The sequence below is a fragment of the Mastigoproctus giganteus genome, chromosome 1 (assembly GCF_048544385.1).
Source record: "Mastigoproctus giganteus isolate SK-2022 chromosome 1, ASM4854438v1, whole genome shotgun sequence".
Classification (NCBI taxonomy): domain Eukaryota; kingdom Metazoa; phylum Arthropoda; class Arachnida; order Uropygi; family Thelyphonidae; genus Mastigoproctus; species Mastigoproctus giganteus.
Window position 1 is genome coordinate 93,088,521 of NC_143575.1, and position 22,174 is coordinate 93,110,694.

The 22,174-nt window shown below is 36.3% G+C and overlaps 1 protein-coding gene across 2 annotated transcripts in view; it reads right to left on the reverse strand.

Moving 5' to 3' along the window:
* The window catches only part of LOC150090994 (26S proteasome non-ATPase regulatory subunit 11-like), a 158,184-nt gene that overhangs the window by 50,964 nt on the left and 85,046 nt on the right, over positions 1-22,174 (reverse strand). For both annotated transcript variants that reach the window (XR_016547367.1, XM_090380996.1), the window contains exon 8: positions 12,593-12,716. Coding sequence is in view for 1 of the 2 variants with exons in the window: in XM_090380996.1 (XP_090237122.1) it covers positions 12,593-12,716 (124 nt within the window). In the remaining variant the exon portion in view is untranslated. The remainder of the gene's footprint in view (positions 1-12,592; positions 12,717-22,174) is intronic.

The window sequence follows — 22,174 nt, forward strand, 5'->3', positions numbered from 1 at the left end:
TCTGTAGACTTCATTACAATTCTCAGGTTATAATATATCATGCCCTTTTATCTTTATTTAACATGTCAGATAGCAAGTTAAATTTTATAATAAGTGAGCATATGGTAGTATACTATTATTCCCAATCCATTAAGCACTTAAAAGGTAACCATTCATGAAGATTAATTTTTTTTTTTTTTTGTCCTCCACTCTCTGGACAGTACTGCTCCAAACACTGTAAAAACAAAATACAGCAGAACCTTATTAAGTTATCCAAGGGAGTGGAAGTTTAGAACTTCTTACAAAGGAAAACTTCTCAAAAGGGAAATGAACTAAGGGAATGAAATATTAACTACACATATTTAAGTTCAGGATGATTTTTAAGTACTATTTCAGAATTTATAAATATTTTATTCTGCCAATGAGAAACATTTTTAAATTAGAATTTCTAATTGCTTAACATTCTATTCATTAAACTCATTACCAAGTTGGAAGGATGAATTCCTTTGTTCACCCTTCCAACTATAACCCTTCAAATAAGAAAAATATAATATAATTAATATAATCAGTATACTTAATAATTATTATACTTATATAATCAGTATAATTAATAATTATTATTTGTAGCATTAAAATAAAACTGCCGAGGAGGGACAAATAATTAGGGCCAATACAGTAGATAGACAAAAATACGGTATTCTTTAAAGAATTACCAAAAATAGTAATGGTAATCTAAATAAATAAATAAAGTATTATAAATTCAGCTTTCCACATACTTTAAAAGGTCACAATTACAATAAGACAGAGCAATAATCCACTAAGTAATTCAGAACAGTTCAGAACCATTAGAACTTAACTGCAAATGCTTCACTGCACTTCATGTAGTCGATGAATCATTTATAACCATGAAAATTCTAGAATCACTTATAAACATGAAAATTTCGTCCTCATTCATTTTACTTATACCTCTCAGCGACTTAAACCTCAATCAAGTCTCCTAGCTGTGCAACTGACATATTCGAAGTCTTTCCTCATGTGCACTCCCTTTTGCCGATCTCATCAGGCGAGTTAAACATCTTTGGACCTTTTCAAGAAGCTCCATGTCTTTCTTCAGGTGCAGTCTCCATACTTGAACACAGTATTCCAAGTGTGGTCTAACAATAGCCTTATATAATGGGATCATGACGTCGTTATCTCTACTAGCAAATGTTCGATAAATCATCGATAGGACACCATGGGCCTTCCTTGCAACCTGTCTACAATGCTCAGAGAACTTCATATCTGACCATATCACAACTCCCAAGTCTCTTTCTTCCACTATTGACTTTAGTTCAACTCCACCAAGCGTATAAGTTCTTTTGGGGTTTCTGTTCCCCAGGTGTAATACCTTACACTTGGGGAACTGCTGGATTAAACCATAGCTGCCATTTATCTGACCATCCCTGAAGCCTATCTAGATCACTCTGAAGAAACTCTGCTTGGCAGTGATCATTAACTACTCTATCAATATTTACGTCATCTGCAAAGTTAGAGATCGTGCCATCTATCCCTTCATCAATGTCATTTATGAAAATCAAAAAGAATAGCGGTCTTAATACTAATCCTTGGGGAACTCCACTTCTTACATCAACCCAATCTGAGGAATAACCATTTATCACAACCCTCTGCCTCCTGCCCTGCTATCTAAGGATCTGAAGCCATCCTGCTATCCATCTAAGAATTTTCCACGTGATTCCGACCTGTTTCAGCTTAAAAAGTAACTGCTCATGAGGGACTGAGTCAAATGCTTTGCTGAAATCCATATAAACAATGTCGAAATTATTCCCTAAATCCATGTCATGAGTGACCCTAGCGGCAGCATCCGATGAGAACAAGTAACATGTCTTCTCCACTGGTGAAGCTGCTTATCTGAGGTAGTGCAATATCATTGGAATGAGCTTCTATTGGAATGAGCAGCAGCCTGGAAAACAAGATGCAGGGTATTTCGGAGACTGCTGGGAGTCGTTGCGGTACAAGTAAACACATGGGTTGTGTTAGGGTAGCTAAGAAAAAGAACAGGTGCATGTATACTTGCGTGTACACCAATGCTAGGAGTTTAGTAAATAAATTTGATGAATTTGAGGTACTGCTCAAAACATGAAAGGCAGATATTGTTGCGATACCAGAGTCATGGTGCCACACAGATATAAGGAATGCAGAACTGGAATTTGGGGAGTACAACGTCTACAGAAAGGATAGACAGGATAGGAAGGGGGGAGGGGTTATGCTATTAGTTAAGAAACACATAAAATCCAAGGAAGTGAAGCCAGTCGACATCGCTGAACAGTGCAGTGTTGAGTCAGTTTGGTGTGACATAAGCATTGGGAGATCAAAATTGAGACTAGAAGTGTGTTCTAGGCCTAATGACTCTGATGAGTATAATAAGAAACTGTACAGGGAAATAGAGTGGGCCAGTACATCAGAGAGCCTTATAATCGGGGATTTTCATTTCTCAGATATTGACTGGAATTTGTGGGTTGGTCACTCACACACTAGCAAGCTTTGTGGATTTATTGGATGATTGTTTTCTACATCAGTATGTTTGGGAGGCAACTAGAGGGAGTAATACTCTTGTCTGATTATCAGTAGTGATTCTTCATGCATTAAGACCCTGCAGATAAAGGAACCACTAGGTGGTAGTGATCACAGTGTGCTGAAATGGGATTTACTCAAAGAGGTAACTACCATCAGGGGTAAAGGAAAGAGTTTTTGTTTTCATAAAGGCAAATACAGTGGTCTGAGACAGTTTTTAAATTCTATACAGTGGGACCAACTGATGATGTTACCAAAAGCAAATTCAAAATGGGAAGCATTCAAAGAACTTATCTTGGAAGCTACTAGGCTTTACATACCAAGTAAGAAATATTGTTCAAGGTTTAGGCCTAAATGGATGTCAGATGAACTAATAAGACATGGCAGAGAAGAAAAATGCATGGGATACATATAAATTAATGGGTGACATGGAAGCCTATGATAGATATAAGCTGGTCTGTAACCAAGTCACAAAGGAGATTAGGCAGGCAAAGGCAGATTATGAAAAATCTTTGGCAAAGGATGCAAAAAAACAGCAAAGAGTTCTTTACCTACGTAAACTCTAGAAGGAAAGAGATGAATCAGATTGGTCCACTGGATATTGATGGTTCAACTGTTGATGATTCTGCTCAAGTGGCTAACAAACTAAATGAGTATTTTGCATCTACATTCACACATGAGGAGTTATTCAGGAAGGGGAATGCCAGAGGTGAATTAAACTCTGGCAGTGAGCTAGATGATTTTGTAATAACTGAGAGGAAAGTGGAGGATAAATTGTTGAAGATAAACATAAAAAAGGCACCTGAGGTGGATGGGATCTATCCAGTTATATTAAAGGAGTCAGCAATGGAAGTAAGCAAACCATTATTCATAATTATGAGAGCTTTTTTGGACTCAGGGGAGGTACCCATGGACTGGAGATGTGCAAATGTGACCCCAATTCACAAAGGAGGATCAAAGGCTGACACAAGTAATTATAGACCTGTGGGCTTAACTTCTGTTCCAGGAAAATTAATGGAGACAACTGGTTAAAGAAGAACTGCAGGATCATCTAGACAAGACTTCAGTTATAGCTCAGACACAGCATGGTTTTGTTAAGGAAAAGTCTTGCCTGACAAATCTGATTGGATACTATGGTCACAAAGGAACTGGATGCAGGGAATAACTTTGATATCGTATAATTGGATCTTAGAAAGACTTTTGATACTGTTGCACATGGAAGACTGCTGAACAAATTGGAACAGTGTGGCACTGGAGGCAAATTACTGCTATGGATAAAGAAATGGTTGAGTGGAAGACGACAGAGTGGTAATCAATGGACACTGCTCATCATGGACTAATGTTATTAGTGGAGTCCCTCAGGGTTCAGGTGTTGGATCCATTGTTGTTTTCTGTATTTATAAATGATATTGATGATGATATATCAAGCTTAATATCCAAGTTTGCAGACAATACAAAATTTAGCAGGGTTGTTAAGGACACTAATGACAGTACGCTGCTGCAACAGGATCTAGAAAAGTTGAGCAGATGGGCTGAGAGGTGGCAAATGAAGTTTAACATTGACAAATGTTTGATTGTTTGGTTGGTTTTTAGGAGCTTTAGCAACTAAGGCCATATTGCTCCGGGATGTGCAGTGGTCATTCCCTGACCTTTCCGCATCCTCCGTATTTGGTGGTGACGGGCTCGAACCCCAGTCTAATCAAGAAGCGTGTGCTATGCACTGCTGCTCCTTCCCACCTGGCTACGGAGGCGCCATTGACAAATGTAAAGTACTACATATGGGAGGCAGTAATCCCAGAGTAACGTATCAACTGTGTGGTACTACACTGACAGTGAGAATGAAAAGGACCTGGTGGTAATTGTGCAGGCAGATATGAAGTTTTCTGAGCATTGCAGATGATCTGCAAGAATAGCTCATGGTGTCTTGTCAATGTTATACAGGAATTTTTCTAGCAGGGATAAGGGTTTTTTTTTTTTTTTTTTGGTAGTTGTTGGCGCATAGGCTTCTGTGGCCATAATGCACCTCCCAAGGTTTTTGCAGTACATTGATCCAAGCCCGAGGCAGGAATTGAACCCGTGACCTTTGGGTTGCCAGGCAGGCACTTTACCCACCCGGCTAGCCCGGTCGGCCAGGGATAAGGAGGTGATTATCCCCTTGTATAAGGCAATAGTCAGGTCACACCTTGAGTACTGTATACAAGTCTGGAGGCCTCATTTTAAGAAGGATGTAGAGCTGTTGGAACGAATACAGAGAAGGGCAACAAGATTAGTGAATGGAACCAAGGGTTGCTCTTACGAAGAAAGGCTGAAGTCTTGCAAATTATAGTGTCTGGAGACTAGACTCCTGCGAGGTTATCCGATTGAGGTGTATAAAGCCTTGAATGGTTTAAGCATGCTCAACGCTGATGGGATTCTTCCTCTTGCTCAGAATAATCACCTGAGTGGGCATAAATTCAAATTTAGGAAAGACCGATGTAGGATAGATGTGTGGAAGTTTGCCATTAGCCAGCAGGTAGTTGGAAGAGACTTCCATCCTTTGTTGTGGAAGTTGATAGCCTAAATAAACTTAAGGCTGAGCTGGACAGGTATTTGGAATAAAAGGAGGGGTGAAATGGGGGCTGTTTTTTTTTTTTTCAGCTGATGCTGCATAAGCTTGCTTTCTTGAATCATATGACTCTACTAATGCTAATGAGGGCAATTTGTTGTGAAGGCATTCACAATATGAGATGTAACAAAAATGATGCCATTTCACCGACTTCAGTGATTTACTACGAACTAAAATGATGCTATGCACTAACTTGTTCGATTGCCAAAATGATTATATCATTTAATAATTTTTTAATATAAAAATAGAGAATTTCTATATTTAAAAAATATATTAAGTGGGAAAACATCATTATAATAATACACTGTGTATTCTTTATCCTGTACATTTTATGTGGGAAAGGTTTTTACCCAGAAAACTTCTTATGCAGAAAAATAATACATTAAAATACATAGGGTCGATAATGGGAATTAAGAAATCAAACCTAGTACAGGAGAAAACTTCTTTTGCAAGAATTTCTTTATCCGGGTTCTATTGTATACTACTGATAATTACATCAATCCTTTCAGAAAAGTATATGGTTATTTAAAACACATAAATATTTCTTATTATTTTTATTTTTTTCTGGTCAATAACAATATAAGTACAGGGTGTCCCAAAAGTCACTATCCATTAGGCTACATAAGGGAATTTCAAAATATGTTTTAATGACAATATTATACGTATATTTGGGTCTGGAAAGAAAAAATAATAATTAATAAAGTATAAAAAAGTTGTAGAGCAATGTAAATACCTATATTTTGTAGAAAAATATGCATATAATCATGTTATTCAAATTCATCTTATTTAGCCTAATAGATAGTGACTTTTGGGACACTGTATTTTAAAAGTATAAGTTCATTACTGATGTCTGTGTTTGGACTGGTTTGGAAGGAAAGTAGAATTGCAGATTCCAATTCAAAGAACAGTGTCCATGAAAATTTCTGTAAAAACCACACAGGGCAGAAGTGAACATTAATGTAACAGGGATGGAGTGAGAGAAGGATCATTAACATGACTACTCTCTTCTGGAGAAATTATTCAAAATGATTTTCACTTCAGTAGCATGCATTGGTTGAAATTGTTTAAACCTATCTTTCCTTTTATCACTTCTTTTAGATAGTAGTAAAAGTCTATCAAATATACATCCACTTTTAAAAGAAGTCATTTAGCTCCTCCTTTATCACACAAATTTATAATTGATGAGGACAGCCTATTACCACCAAGTTCTCAACTTCCTGTTATAATACCCTTGCTACTCAAGTTTTTGAGCCTCTCACAGCAGATGCACAACTGACACAAATGCCAGACAGTTTTATTAAAAAAGAATTAACATTTTCAGGTTGTTCAGAAGAAAATGCCTATTGTTATATCTTGCAAAGTCACCTTCCAATGATGACACTGAGAGCAAGCTGGTTTCAATTTGACTTTTTTTTTTTTTTTTTTTTTTTTTTTTTTTATGTGAAACATCCTTGGGAGCACCATCAGTCACAAAAAATGTATCACAGAAGTGATGTCATCCACAGAGTCCGCTGGAGGCACTTCCCAAACTCCCACCACTAGTCTGTGGCGAGCACTCACTAGTAGTGTGATTAGAGAACGTGATGCATTTTTTGTGACTGGTACGATATCCCAAGTACTAGTGAACCAATTTACAAAATTCAAACAGCATTTGTTTGAATTTCATCAAACTGCATTAGAAAAACACAGTAAAAAAATGTGTGTACTTTGTACACATGAAAGATGTTTTATGTGAAAACATCCTTGGCTTGGAAAAGGTTAGTGAAATCCAAGCCAACAGCCAAATTACCCATTTGATTGCAGCCATTTGTTGAATCGTATGTTGCAACAATACAAGTATTTGTCATATGACTACAAGAATACAAATATTTGTCAACAATTTCTTTTTTCATCTCACACTTTAGTTACATTTTATTGTTATGTGCCACTATAGAAGTTTTAACATCAATAATTTTGGTAAAGGTCTTCATCGATGCCCAAGTCAAGTGCACAGCGTACCAGTCACAGCATCAACGTTGAGAATGTCAAGCAAGAATGAAAGCAACAAGACCTATGAAAATAAAGACACAGGTAGTAATGAGTGCATGAGAATGAAAAAGACTATCGAGATTGTTTAAAAAACAAACAGAAAATCAAGCATTGGATTCAGCAGTGCTTTCAAACAGCAATTCCACATTTAACAATGATGTACCAGAAGCAAGTATTAATTATGTACAATGGAACATTTCTCCAATTGTGGAGCAGATGAGTTTAAATGACCAAGCTCCTTTTCCTTAACCCGACTACTATTTACATAAGAACACACATTGAGAGCTTGAAAGGAGATTTATTAAAAATTATTTCTGTTCTATATACTACATTTGTGACTGTATATGGTTAGAAAAAAACAAAGAAACCAGCTGCTAAAGACACACCATTGATACACACTGCATTTCCAGATGTTGACATTGATGGGATCCTTGTGTGCAACAGCAGTACACCAAGGGTCGGCAACCTGTGGCTCTTTATTTATTTCTGCAAGCAAATATTTTTGAACATGAACTATATTAAAAATAATATAGTTCGTCTGAACAATATGAGTCTCTCAGGATGATTAAAGATGAAAATTACGGCATACTCGCCTGATGTTGAGAGACTCGCTCAAGGCGTTCAGCAGCAAAAATCACATTAATTCATATCTAATTGGATGTTTTTACACTTTTTCAGTATTAATAAATAATATTTCAAAAAAATATATTTTTAAAAGAAAACACCTTCTCCCTCTTTCCATTTCTTAAAAAACTCTTCCCCCCCCCCCTCCCAATCTCAGCTTCAGCTTCGGATTCTTTTCTTTAATTAGATCAAAAATGGCTCTTCACTCAAAAAAGGTTGCCGACCCCTGCTTTAAAAGAAAACACCTTCCCCCTCTATTCCATTTCTTAAAAAACTCTCCCCCATCCCAGCTTCAGCTGAGGTGAGTCTCTTCGGATTCTTTTCTTTAATTAGATCAAAAATGGCTCTTCACTCAAAAAAGGTTGCCGAGCCCTGCTGTAGAGGATCGCTTAAAAACAACACCATTCCAGTGATTTCTAAGTCAAATGGCTTTGTCTACTGAGAAATTTCATCGCATTTACCGAAGTTGGATTTAGTGACAGAGAGAGGCTCATTTCTCCTCACTTACCATTCATGCAGATAAGACGCCCGAGACAAGCACACAGACAGAACTAGGGGACATGAATTCAAGTTGCGGGGGGAAATGTTTAGATTGGACTGCAGGAAGTTTTATTTTAGCCAGCGAGTTATAAATTACTGGAGTAAGTTGCCTTCGTGGGTGGTAGAGGCCGACAGTTTGGGGAAATTCAAAGGTCATCTGGATAGTACTTTCGGGTAAGGGAAGCGCATAGGATGATAGGTTTAATTTCATTTTTATTTATATTTTATTTTATTTTATATATATATATTTATTTTTTTATTTATTATTATTTTTTTATTTATTAATTATTATTATTTAGTTATTTATTTTATTTATTTATTTATTTTTGTTTTTATCATTGTTTTGTTCGGATTTTTTTTTTTTTTTTTTTTTTTGGCTGGTGCAGCATAAGCCATAGGCTTTCTTGCACCATGCGGCCGTTACTAATACTAATACGGCATTCTGGGCCAAATGGTCAATGTGCCTGTTTCAGGCAACACAATGGTCCATTGCTTGCCAAGGGAGATTGACAATGATCATTGTATAAACATGTATAGAAAACACAGGAAAATACACAAGTCCAGATATTTGATAAGGTTAGTAAGAAAGCGAGTCGTTAAAGCGTGGCTTCAGTATTTGGTCGACATGCCTCTCTATCAATTGTATCAAATCACGATAGATCAGTTATTCTTTGTGACAGTCACATGGAAATTAATTTGGCTAAAGACAACATAAGTGAAATGGTTCCAATCAAGGAAAGTCTCATCACCCAACAGCAAATGTTGCGGAGCGATGATAAATATCTTAGAATCGTCCCAGGAGAAACTAACGTACCGCAGAGCTTACTGTTTGATGAGCATGAAGAACTTTCCCAGCATTTATCTTGGACAATTCAGAACTTTCAGAGAGAATTTACAAGTGACTCTGTTCATGATGGCAACGAGCAAGCTCAAACAATCTGACCAACTCAGTGTTACTCCATATCATCTCCTTTACTTAGCCATAAAGATAATGAGAGACTCTTTGATGGTGGCTTTCAAATACACAAGGAAAAATACTAAATTGACCTGCGAGCAAGTTCAATCAAAAGAATACATTAACAGATGCATCAAAAACAATTTGGCCTTCCTAAGGAAAATTCCAAACTCGGCCTACTACTGGGCCCAACATAAGCATGATCTATTTGCTATGATGTGACAGCATGGTAAACCTACGGTGTTCTTAACTCTGAGTGCCAATGAAATCAGTTTACTGTGTTTGCTTCAGCTATTGTACAAGTTACAGAATAACAGGTGCAATATTAGTGAGGATGGCGTGAGCAACATGGGCTTCATGCATAAGGTGATGCTAATAAGCGAAGATACTGTAACTTGTGCAATATACTTCAAGAAGATTGTAGATGTAATTATGAACATATTGCAGTCGAAACGTTATAGCCCATTTGGTCAATTTTGCATAGTCAGATCCCAAATTTTGCTGCTATCTGAGACTTGGTTATATAATAACGGGAGCGTCAGCATCCAGAACGACTGCATGGTTCAACCCAAACAGACAGCTGGAGTCACAACATAACACAACAAGATGTATGAGGTATACATTGTTATGCCAAACTTAGATGTCTATCGACAAACGACTGGTTCAACAGTCCGTTTGGCCCATTGGCAATATATGTACAGCAGAGTGCTTGTTACCCAACGGCCAAATGGTTGTCTATATTTCTTCTAATAGTGACGTACAGGATATAATTGACTTAATTCATTTCATTTTGCTGCCATGCTCAAGTCAAGGTGCAGTGTTGTTAAAGAAAGATTTAAATAAAATACCCATGATCATGAGCGGTGATTTAAATGTTAACTTCGGATTGGAAGAAACTAATTACTTTCCTGCAAAAAACATTCCATTTAACTCTAAAAGCTAATCCCTTAATTTCATCTACAAGATCGGGTACCTCAATCGACGCTGTTTTCCAGAGACATTTAGATACATTGCAATTGCAAGTATACATCTCTTACTTTAGTCATCATAAATCCATTGTATCTTGTCTTCCAGCTGAAATTATGGAAACTTGTGAATGATCAATAAAATATTTACAATACAAAAGCTCTTTTATTTCATAATCAATATATACAAATCAAAATACATAAAAGAAAAACCGAAGGATGTTTCACATAAAATTATGAACAGCATGTGCTCGGCACAGATGCCGCTTTTTTTCTTTTTTTTAAGAAAAGGTTACCGTAATGGGATTTAACCCAGAATCACATTGGTTACTGGCATTCAAAGCAAGAGAAAACAACACATTTTTCAGAGACATCACTGCCTCTTCTTTCCCTCCCTCTGTGAAATTTCACAGAATATGCTTGTTTTTCTGATAGTGAAATAACAAAAAATTCATTGCATGCTGTCATTATGATTATTTGTTTGCAAATGTCTGATTATACTGCATTTCCTGCTGCTTGAAATTGAAAAAATCACATGTACATACATCACTCAAGAGAAACGTGTTACCTTTTATTGGATTTTATAATACAATCAGTCCTTGTATAACACGTTTCTACTACATGAATTCGATCATACAGGATTTATAAATAGGCGAACGATATCGTATATAACACGAACCAAATTCGCTTATGCACGATGCACATGTGTTTACAAGAAACAGCAGTCGAACGCGGAATCACCCCAACTGAACACAACATAGGAATGAAGAGAAGATTCTGAAAATGTACAGTATTTGTTTTTATATCAGTGAAGGGGAAACACATTTCACCATAATAACGTAAAAATCCACACAATTCCAGCTATCGATATTATCGCAAATGCAATTAGATCGAGTTTACTACAGTTTATAACAGATTCCACATGCAGAAACGCAACTGGAAATTGTTTTTATTGTTTTATGGTAGTAAACCCCAGAAATGTGAGCTAGTGAGGCATTAATAGTGTGTCTCTGCCTTTACAGTGTTGTTATTCAGTTGCTACACGTGCGCAGCTTTGTTTATGTGTATCAAGCGTGCCTCCTCACTTTGTAATTGTGCTTTATTCCCTAAAAATGAGTAAAATTCTTAAAAGGTGTGAACAGGAAGCATCCTGGTGAAGACACTACAGATTCAGAGAGAAAAAGAAAAGCTATATCGATACACAGAGGTGGACTGGATCTAAAATTCTTACCTGGGAAAATTTGTAGCGGCCTTATACTAGCGTTTATGGCCAAAATCACACTGGCCTCCAGCCCACCGAGAAAATATGAAATTGTGAAACGCTTTGAGCAAAATGAAAGACCATGTGATATTGCACGTACTACAGGCTTAAATGAGGCAATGCCAAGAATTAGAAAGAATGTAGAGAAAATAAAAACAACTTTCGTAGCAGGAATAAAATATTCCTCTCATCCAAGAAAGAATAGGAAACAGACGACAGTCGTTCCATCTCTTCTATTGGATCAAGACACAAAGAATTGGAAGAGATGGAATGGCTGTCATCTGTTTGGATAGAAAATCAAACAAAGAACAAATTTGCTTATGATAGAAGCAACAGAATTAGCAATATTTTATTATGTAATAGTCGTAATAAAATACATAAGTATTTTATTACGATTATTTATTGTGTTTGGTAATGTTTAGGTTACAAATGTGTGTTCAATCTTGGGTGGTCGGCACCTAACCCTATTTTTCCCATAGGGCCTGTTGTTTATATTGCACAAGGGTTTCTAGGAACACAACTATCGTGCTTTACGAGGACTGACTGTACACAGAAAATCTTGCATATATTTCTTCTGAAATTATGTTATATTTCTTTGGCATTTTAATAAAAAATATTGTTAATTGTCTTAGCACCACACAAGTATGATGAAACTGTAAAAAGACTCTGTCATTAACAAAATTATTGAACTTACTAAGATGGAAGGAGTCAAATCAAATAAAGAAACAGATTGATTCTCTGTCAGAAATCTAGAAAGTTGGCACTATATATTTAGCTGCTATACTTTTAGAAAAATTTTTAAATTCTAAAGGTGGAAATGAGCAAGGCCAATAAATTCTGTCGTCAGCTATACTTCTATAATAAATAATAACTGATGCATATTATTCTTATAATAAATATAAGTAAATAAGTTAAAGTTTTAAAGCAATTATACAACTTCAAAAAGTATGAGAAATCATAAGGATAATTTGCAATGTTGCTCATTCTGTTAAATTATTATACAGTTACAAACAAATATCAGAAATAAAAATAAGAATGAATGTCTACAGAAAACTATAACCTACTTCCTGGAACTCGGCAAGAGATCTTTTATGACTTGCTTGTGCAACACATTTTAAGGCTTCAACTTGTGGACCAGCATACCTCAGAGCCAATTTTCCCAATACAATTGAATTAACGTCTTCCGGCCTACAAATGTAAATTTAATAAAAGACATGGAAAAGTATTATTATTTATATTTTAATAATCTATAATATTAATGTATTTATATTTCAATAACTGCTATGTGTTTCTCCTTAGTGTTTCTCATTAGATTACCTTAACTATCAATGATGTTGAATGATTTTAGTGTATTTTTATGCCTTCATTATCAACTGCTCCACAATTTTTTTTTTTTTTTTTTTTTTTTTGAAAGAAAAACTCTTGTGACTAGTATTGAGAGTGTAAAAAAAAAAAACACACACACGCAGATGTATATGTCATCCAAGAAAGAGTAGGAATGCCATCTGCATTCAGTTTAGTCAACTCATTTAAAGCCTTAAAGATTTCAACCAGGCATCCTCACATGTGGCTAATTTCCAAACACTGCAATTTTAATAATTAAAATCCTTCTTCACAAAGAATACTCTTTTGTGTCCCCAGCCAACTGAGCTGCTCTTCTCTGAACTCATTCAAAAAGATCTACATCCTCTCTCAAATGAGGCTTTCAGACTTGTCTACAACACCCAAGAAGTATATATATATATATATATGTATATATACTGAATTTCAAAACTTGACAAGAAAATCTTAGTGGCATTTTCTTATCAGAATATTCGCATTGTTTTTTGGCAGGTATTATACCATTTTGAAGTCTAAGTTTCTTGTCCTCCTTAACATACAGCACGTATAAAATTCGTAATTATGAGTTAAATGCCTTATTTGAAATTGAAACCAATATTTCCAAATGTTAAAACTTTTCAGAGTAGCAACAAGTATGAATAAAAACTACTTCTAAACTTAACACTATTATCCTTATAACTATATCAATGTTTTTGTGTTTGCCAAGTTTAAATCCTTCAAAAATTACAACATGCCCAGTTTTTTCAGCCAACTATGACTTAATTAACTGTATACATTCAGCAGATGACTATAGCAATAGGTTATTCTCTCTCTTTGCAATCACTTCTCTTTCTGTACCTGCTGAATGTAATGTCAGCATTGATATTAATGTTGATTGTTAAAAAATTAAATCTTATTTTGAAAAATATAGCTGTTTTATTTAAAAATATTCCCTCTCAGTGGATTTTCACCCTTGGTGCCACTGTACTTTTTGAGACATCGGTGTTTAAGCTGAATTGGTACTGACTTTTGTACCACAATAACTATATCACAACTCTTGTGATACGTAAGTAACGTGTACATGTACAATTAAAAGTGTGTACAACTATAATAAAAATTTCTACTGAAATTATGATTGTAAATAAGGTAAGATAATGCTTTTTATTTCTTTATTATTTTTTTTTAATTAACAGTCATGATGAAACTATCAATAATGTCAGCATTGAGATTAATGTTGATTGTTAAAAAATTAAATCTTATTTTGAAAAATATATAATTAGAGATGAAGAAATGTTCTTACAGCACACAGTAAATGAAAACCTAAGCATTCTATTTTGGTCCCTAGCTAAAAAAAAAAAAGACTGGACACCTCTTTTTTTACACTGAGACAACTCATTTTCAAGTGCATATTTTATTTTTAACATTAACAAATTATTATCCTACATGTTATATCAATAATTACGAAATCATATTTTAAAAAACTCCAATACAACTAACTGCAATTTCAATTTTTAATGCTCACATTCATATACATAAGATGTATCAACAACTATAGTGAGTACAAGGGGGAAACAATAACAATCCTGTAGCAAAGAGACTGCTAGTGATCAGTGTAGCATGCAATCAGGGCATTGTAATGGGTATAAAAAATTGTGCCTTCATAAATTTCATCAAAATATTTTTCGATGAAATTTATGAAATTTTTCATCAAAAGTGTTCCGGGGTCTACTTGATTATTAGTCTATGCCAGTATATTAATAACCAAAAAAAAAAATAATGTTAAAAACTATAATGATACAAAAGTGGTGTACACTATAAATATGCAAAATTTATTTTTATTTATTTTTTTTTAATTATTAATTACGAATTTTTGCAGAACACTTATAACATCTCAGAGAACACTACTGTTCCGCAGAACACAGTTTGGGAAACGCTGCAGTAATCAATGACATGCTGGCAAAAGAAAACTTCCTACAATTAGTCTAAATCATTTCCCCTGTAATTTGAATTTATGGCCTCTAGTTATGGAATTCTTTATAACAGCAGAAATTCCACTTTTGTTCATTTTACTAACCCCTCTCAGAGCCTTACAAACTTCAATCAGGCCACTTCTGAGGGCACCTGGTTGCCATGCTCTGTAGCCCACATAATCAGTCTTTCCTCATATGAGAAGCTCAATGTCTTTTTTCAGATGAAGTCTCCATACTTGGACACATGATTCCAAATTCAGTCTTACATTTGCCTTATACAGTGGGATTATGAACTCCCTATTTCGGCAAGAAAACATTCAATAAATCAATAGGACACCGTATGCTTTCCTGACCACCAGTTTAAGCTGCTCAGAAAACTTTACATCTGCCTACATCATAACTTCCAGATCCTTCTTCCTCTAATGGTTTTTAATTCAACCCCACCAAGGGCAACACAAGTAATTATAGACCTGTTAGTTTAACTTCTGTTCCAGGGATATTAATGGAGGCAATGGTTAGAGAAGCACTGCAGGATCATCTAGACAAGACGTCAGTTATAGCTGAGACACAGCATGGGTTTGTTAAGGGGAAGTCTTGTCTGACTAATTTGATTGGATACTATGATGTGGTCACAAAGCAACTGGTTGCAGGGAATAACTTTGATATCATATATTTGAATCTTAGAAAAGCTTTTGATAATGTTGCACATGGAACACTGCTGCACAAATTGGAGCAGTGTGGCATTGGAGGCAAATTGATGCTATGGATAAAGGGAGCAGTGTGGCATTGGAGGCAAATTGATGCTATGGATAAAGGGATGGTTAAGTGGGAGAAGACAGAGAGTGGTAATCAATGAACACTGCTCTTCGTGGACTAATGTTATTAGTGGAGTCCCCCACGGTTCAGTGTTGGGTTCATTGTTGTTTCCTGTATTTATAAATGATACTGATGATGGTATATCAGGCTTAATGTCTAATTTTGCAGATGATACGAAGGTTGGCAGGGTTGTTAATGACACTGACAGTACACTGCTGCAACAGAATCCAGAAAAGTTGAGCAGATAGGCTGAGAGGTGGCAAATGACGTTTAACATTGACAAATGTAAAGTACTACATATGGGATGCAGTAATCCCAGAGTAACGTATCAACTCTGTGGTATTACAGTGACAGTGGTAGAGAATGAAAAGGACCTGGGGGTAATTGTGCAGGCAGATATGAAGTTTTCTGAGCAGTGCAGATGATCTGCAAGAGTAGCTCATGGTGTCTTGTCAATGATATACAAGAATTTTTCTAGCAGGGATAAGGAGGTCATTATCCCCTCGTATAAGGTGATGGTCAGGCCACACCTTGAGTACTGTATACAGGTCTGGAGGCCTCATTTTAAGAAGGATGTAGAACTGTTGGAACAAGTACGGAGAAGGGCAACAAGATTAGTGAATGGAACAAAGGGTTGCTCTTATGAAGAAAGGCTAAAGTTTTGCAGATTAAAGTGTTTGGAGACTAGGCACCTGCAAGATAACCTGATTGATGTGTATAAAGCCTTGAATGGTTTGAGCATGCTCAATGCTGATGGGATTCTTCCTCTTGTTCAGAATAATCACCTGAGAGGGCATAAATTCAAATTGAAGAAAGACAGTTGTAGGATAGATGTGCGGAAGTTTGCCTTTAGCCAGCAGGTAGTTGATTAGTGGAACAGACTTCCATATTTTGTTGGAAGTTGATAGCCTAAATATATTTAAGGCTGACTTGGACAGGTATTTGTAACGATGTTATTTGGTTTTTAGGAGCATTAGCAACTAAGGCCATATTGCTCCGGGATATGCGGTGGTCATTCCCTGACCTTTCCGCATCCTCCGTATTTGGTGGTGACAGGCTCGAACCCCGGTCTAATCAAGAAGCGTGTGCTACGCACTGCTGCTCCTTCCCACCTGGCTACAGAGGCACCCATTTGTAACGAACGGAGGGGTGAAATCGGAGCATTTTTTTTTTTTTTTTTCTTTTTTTTGGCTGATGCTGCATAAGCTTGCTTTCTTGCATCATATGCCTCTACTAATGCTAAGTGTATAAGTTATTTTGGAATTGCTATTCCTCAATTGCATTTAGCAGCAATGAAACATAGCTGCCAATTTTCAGAAAATTCCTGAAGCCATTACAACTCTACCAATCTTTACATTGTCTGAAAATTTTAACATCATGCTTCCTATCGTTTCATCAATGTTGTTTATGAAAATCGGAAACAACGGTGGTCCAAGAACCGAACCTTGAGGGATACCACTTCTGATGTTACACCAATTTGAAGAATATCCATTAATCAACCCTCTGTCTTCTACCCTGCAATTTCATCTTAGAATCTTTCTAGCAATCCCAACATGTTCTAGCTTATACAGTAACCCCTTATGAGGGACTGAGTCAAATGTTTAACTTCTCATGAGGGACTAAATGAAATGCTTCGCTAAAGTCCAAACAAACTATGTCAAAATTGTTCCATACACCCCGTTCATGAGTAACTGTGTAAAAATAAATTACTAGGTTAGTTAAACATGATTTTCCCTTAACAAAACCATGTTGTGTATTCTTCAGAACGACATTACTGTCTAAATGTCTCTGGATTACACTCTTAATCATTGTCGCTAAGATTTTCCATACAACTGAAGTCAAACTAACTGGTCTGTAGTTACTGACTTAACTCTTAGAACCACCTTTATGTACAAGTGATATGTTGGCACTTCGCCAGTCCAAAGGAATCTCTGTAGAGTCCAAAGACACCTTCATAATTAACCTAAATGGTTCAATACACTACCAGCCTCTCTCAAAATTACAGTGTATATATTCCATCAACTCCAGGAGCCTTAATTCCATTTATGGTCAAAAGTTTTTTTTAATAAGCAGTCATCTGAAATTTCAAAATCACTCATTTCATATGCTTAATCTCAATCACAGAGCCTCATCTCAACATGAAGGGTCTTTTTCATTAAACACTGATGCAAATTACCTATTCAACTCATCAGCAACATCAGCTGGATTATCTAAGACTTTCCCACACCCAGTGCACAAAGTATCCAATCTGATTCGCTTTCTTCTTCACTGTGTTCTCACATACACGAAAAATTCCTTGTTCCCATTATTTGCTCACTTAGCCAGTGCTTTCTTATACACAGTCTTGGACTCCCTAATCTTATATGTTAGCATTAGTAAAGACACATGATGCAAAGAAGCAAGCTTATACAGCATCAGGCAAAAAAAAAAAAAAAAAACTTGCTCATTTCACCCATCCACTCACTCCAAATGTTTGTCTAGTTCTGCCTTGAATCTATTCAAGCTATCAACTTCTACAACAACAGATGGAAGTTTGTTCCAGCAATCAACCACCCACTGGCTAAATGCAAACTTCTGCACACATATCCCACAACTGACTTTCCTCAATTTGAATTTATGCCCTCTCAGGTGATTATTCTGAGCAAGAGGAAGAATCCCATTAGCACTGAGCATGCTCAAACCATTCAAGGCCTTATACACCTCAATCAGATCAACTCACAGGTGCTTAGTCTCCAGATATTGTAATCTGCAAAACTCAAGCCTTTCTTCGTAAGAGAAACCTTTGTTCCATTCACTAACCTTGTTGCCCTTCTCTGTACTCGTTACAGCAGCTCTGCATCCTTCTTAAAATGAGGCCTCCAGACCTGTATACAGTACTCAAGGTGTGGCTTGCGATTATTCCCTTGTATAAGATTCAAGGTGTGTCTTATACAAGGGAATAATCACCTCCTTATCTCTGCTAAAAAAATTCCAGTATATCATTGACAAGATACCATGAGCTACTCTTGCAGACCGTCTTCACTGCTCAGAAAACTTCATATCTGACTGCACAATTACCCCAGGGTCCTTTTTATTCTCTACCACTGTCAGTGTAGTACCACATAGTTGATACGTTACTCTGCGGTTACTGATTCCCATATGCAGAACTCTACATTTGTCAATGTTAAACTTCAGTTGCCACCTCTCGGCCCATCTGCTCAACTTTTCTAATCCTGTTGCTATTGCAAAAGACCCAGAAAAGATCCAACAGGATCTATAAAATGACACTAATGACAGTAGCAATCCTGTCGCTACTGTCATTAGTTTCATTAACAAACCTGCCGACCTTAGTATCATCTACAAACTTAGACATTAAGCCTGATAAGCCATCATCAATATCATTAATAAATACAGAAAACAACAATGGACCCAAAACTGAACCCTAGAGGACTCCACTAATAACATTAGTCCACGAAGAGCAGTGTCCATTGATTACCACTCTGTCTTCTCCCACTCAACCATCCCTTTATCCATAGCAACAATTTGCCTACAATGCCACACTGCTCCAATTTGTGCACCAGTCTTCCATCTGCAACAGCAAAAGCCTTTCTATGATCCAAATATATGATATCAAAATTATTCTTTGCATCCAGTTCCTTTGTGACCACATCATAGTATCCAATCAAATTGGTCAGACAAGACTTCCCCTTAACAAACCCATGCTGTGTCCAAGCTATAACTGAATTCTTGCCTAGATTAACCTGCAGTGCTTCTTTAACCAGTGCCTCCATTAATTTCCCTGGAACAGAAGTTAAACTAACAGGTCTGTAATTACTTGTGCCACCCTCTGATCCTCCTTTGTGAACTGAGGTCACATTTGCACATCTCCAGTCCATGGGCACCTCCCCTGAGTCCAAGGAAGCTCTCATAATTATGGCTAATGGTTTGCTTACTTCCTTTGCTGCCTCATTTAATATAACTGGATAGATCCCATCCACCCCAGGTGCCTTTCTTATGTTTATCTTCAACAATTTCTCCTCCATTTTGCTCTATTATTACAAAATCATCTAGCTCACTGCCAGAGTTTAATTCACCTCTGGTATTACCCTCCCTGAATAACTCCTCTTGTGTGAATGTAGATGCAAAATACTCATTTAGTTTATTAGCTACCTGAGCAGGATCATCAACAATTGAACCATCGATATCAAGTGGACCAATCTGATTCATTCCCCTTCTTTCTAGAGTTTACATAAGTAAAAGAACTCTTTGCTGTTTTTCGTTGCATCCTTTGCCAAAGATTTCTCGTAATCTGCCTTTGCCTGCCTAACCTCCTTTATGACTTGGTTACAGTCCAGCTTAGATCTATCATAGGCTTCCGTGTCACCTGTTAATTTATATGTATCCCATGCATTTTCCTTCTCTGCCACATGTCTAATTAGTTCATGTGACATCCATTTAGGCCTAAACAACATTTCTTAGTTGGTATGAAAAGCGTAGTAGCTTCCAAGATTAATTCTTTGAAGGTTTCCTGTTTTGAATTTGCTGTTCGTAATATCATCAACCCTTCCCTTTACTACTGATGGTAGTTACTTCTTTGAGTAAATCCCACTTCAGCACACTGTGATCACCCAGTGGTTCCTTTATCTACAGATTCTTATATATGTAATATGTAAATTGGTAATCATTGCCACCTGGTGGTTCCTTTATCTGCAGATTTTTATATATGTAATATTATATGAAATATGTAAAATCTTTTATGTGTTATATATTACAGATCAACTTGTGGCTGTTGTGTGCTTTAGTACATTTCATCATTCTGTACCTATCCCATGCTTTTTCTGCTCTATTAGACTGGCCAGCTCCACATCCATCTATTTCGGTATCCATCCTCCCTTGTGTAATAATTTCTAAATGGTATGTACGCATTTATAGCTTTTGTGATTTTTGCTTCAAAGGCATTCCATAACTCAAATGTATTAGCCTTCCCTCTGTAATCCACCCAATTAATAGATGCCGTATACTGCCTTAAACCGTAATAGTCCCCTCCTCTGAAATTAAAACCTGTCCCTTTACCTTTAACTACTGCATCATCATTCTTCATCTTCTCATTCACCTGCTAATGGTTCAAAATCAGGTGCATTAAGCCCTGTGATGTCATCTGGTTCGTGAATAATGATGGAGTTAAGAATATTCTCACCTTGAGTATTTTTACTAATATGCTGGTACAAATAATAATCATCTAGTTTATTTTAAAAAAGTTTTCCCCACGGTGAGTTTCCCTCCCACTTATTCCAATGAATTTGGGGCACAGATGGAAGTCACCCACAATAAGACATTCACGCTCACTTTCCCATTGCATCTGCATGTAAAGACTCTCATCGTACTCGTCACAATCTTCTGGTCTGTACATTACTCCCACTCTCATTAGACCTTTGTTTCCAACTAACTCATACCACACAGATTCTATACTGGCAGACAATTTCTGACTCAACAAAAGCTCTTTTTACGCTCAGACTTCTTTTGATAAGAAGCATGACCCCCACCACCCCTTCTATATTCCCCATCTTTCCTAAATACATTATACAAAGCATAGTTGAACTCATCACCCCCAATTTTCTGGTGGCACCAAATTTCTGTTACCCCTATTATGTCAGCATTAGTTATACTAATTAGGAGTTCAAATTCAGCCATTTTATTGAAACTATTCCTACCATTACTGCAGACACAGTTAAGACTGTATTTTTCTATAGTTTATTACCCTGACACTTCCCTTGAAGTTATTTACGCTTGTTACCCTAGCTTTATCTTCCTATTTATTTGAAACGTTGCTACCCTCAGAACATTTGCCAACATTGGCTGTTGCAGTAACAAACAGGAATTCTTGAGGTGAGTGCAAGCATTACTTTGAACCATATCACCAGATAAATATGGATCTACAGGGTGTTTCAAAATTATATATACACACTTTAAAAATTTATAAATAATGCCGTTTAATCGGAGCAAGAGACTGCAGCACTGGAGATTACCCTACGATTGTCTCCAACCGTACCATGTGGTTCGGTCAGATTTCTGGAGGTCACAACCATAAAACAATTAGCAGTCACCTGTTTATTGGACTTTTCTGTTAGTGCAATCTATAATAAATGGATAGTCAACTCAATCTTATTGAATTTGCGATAATACCGACAGCTGGAATTCTGTGGGTTATTATGGTGAAATGCGTTTACACTTCCATAAAATCTTCAATCACATAAAAAAATTAATGTTCAAAATCTTCTCTTCATTCCTATTTTTAAAGCTTCGTAACTTGTAACTCCATTCTCACTTGCGCGTATCGTGTTACTTGCAATTTGTGTGTGCCCATGTCCTTTGTTATTGATTGCCTATCTTTTTACTGTTTTAAATTTTAACCCCCACCCACAGATGTCAATGAACAGAAATGTCAACTAGTTAGTATGTACATATTACAGTATGTATTAATTATTCCGATTTTCAAGTATCATTTAATTTTTTTAATTGGTAAGGTAATAAAGGGTAAATTTTTGCTTAACATATCTTTAC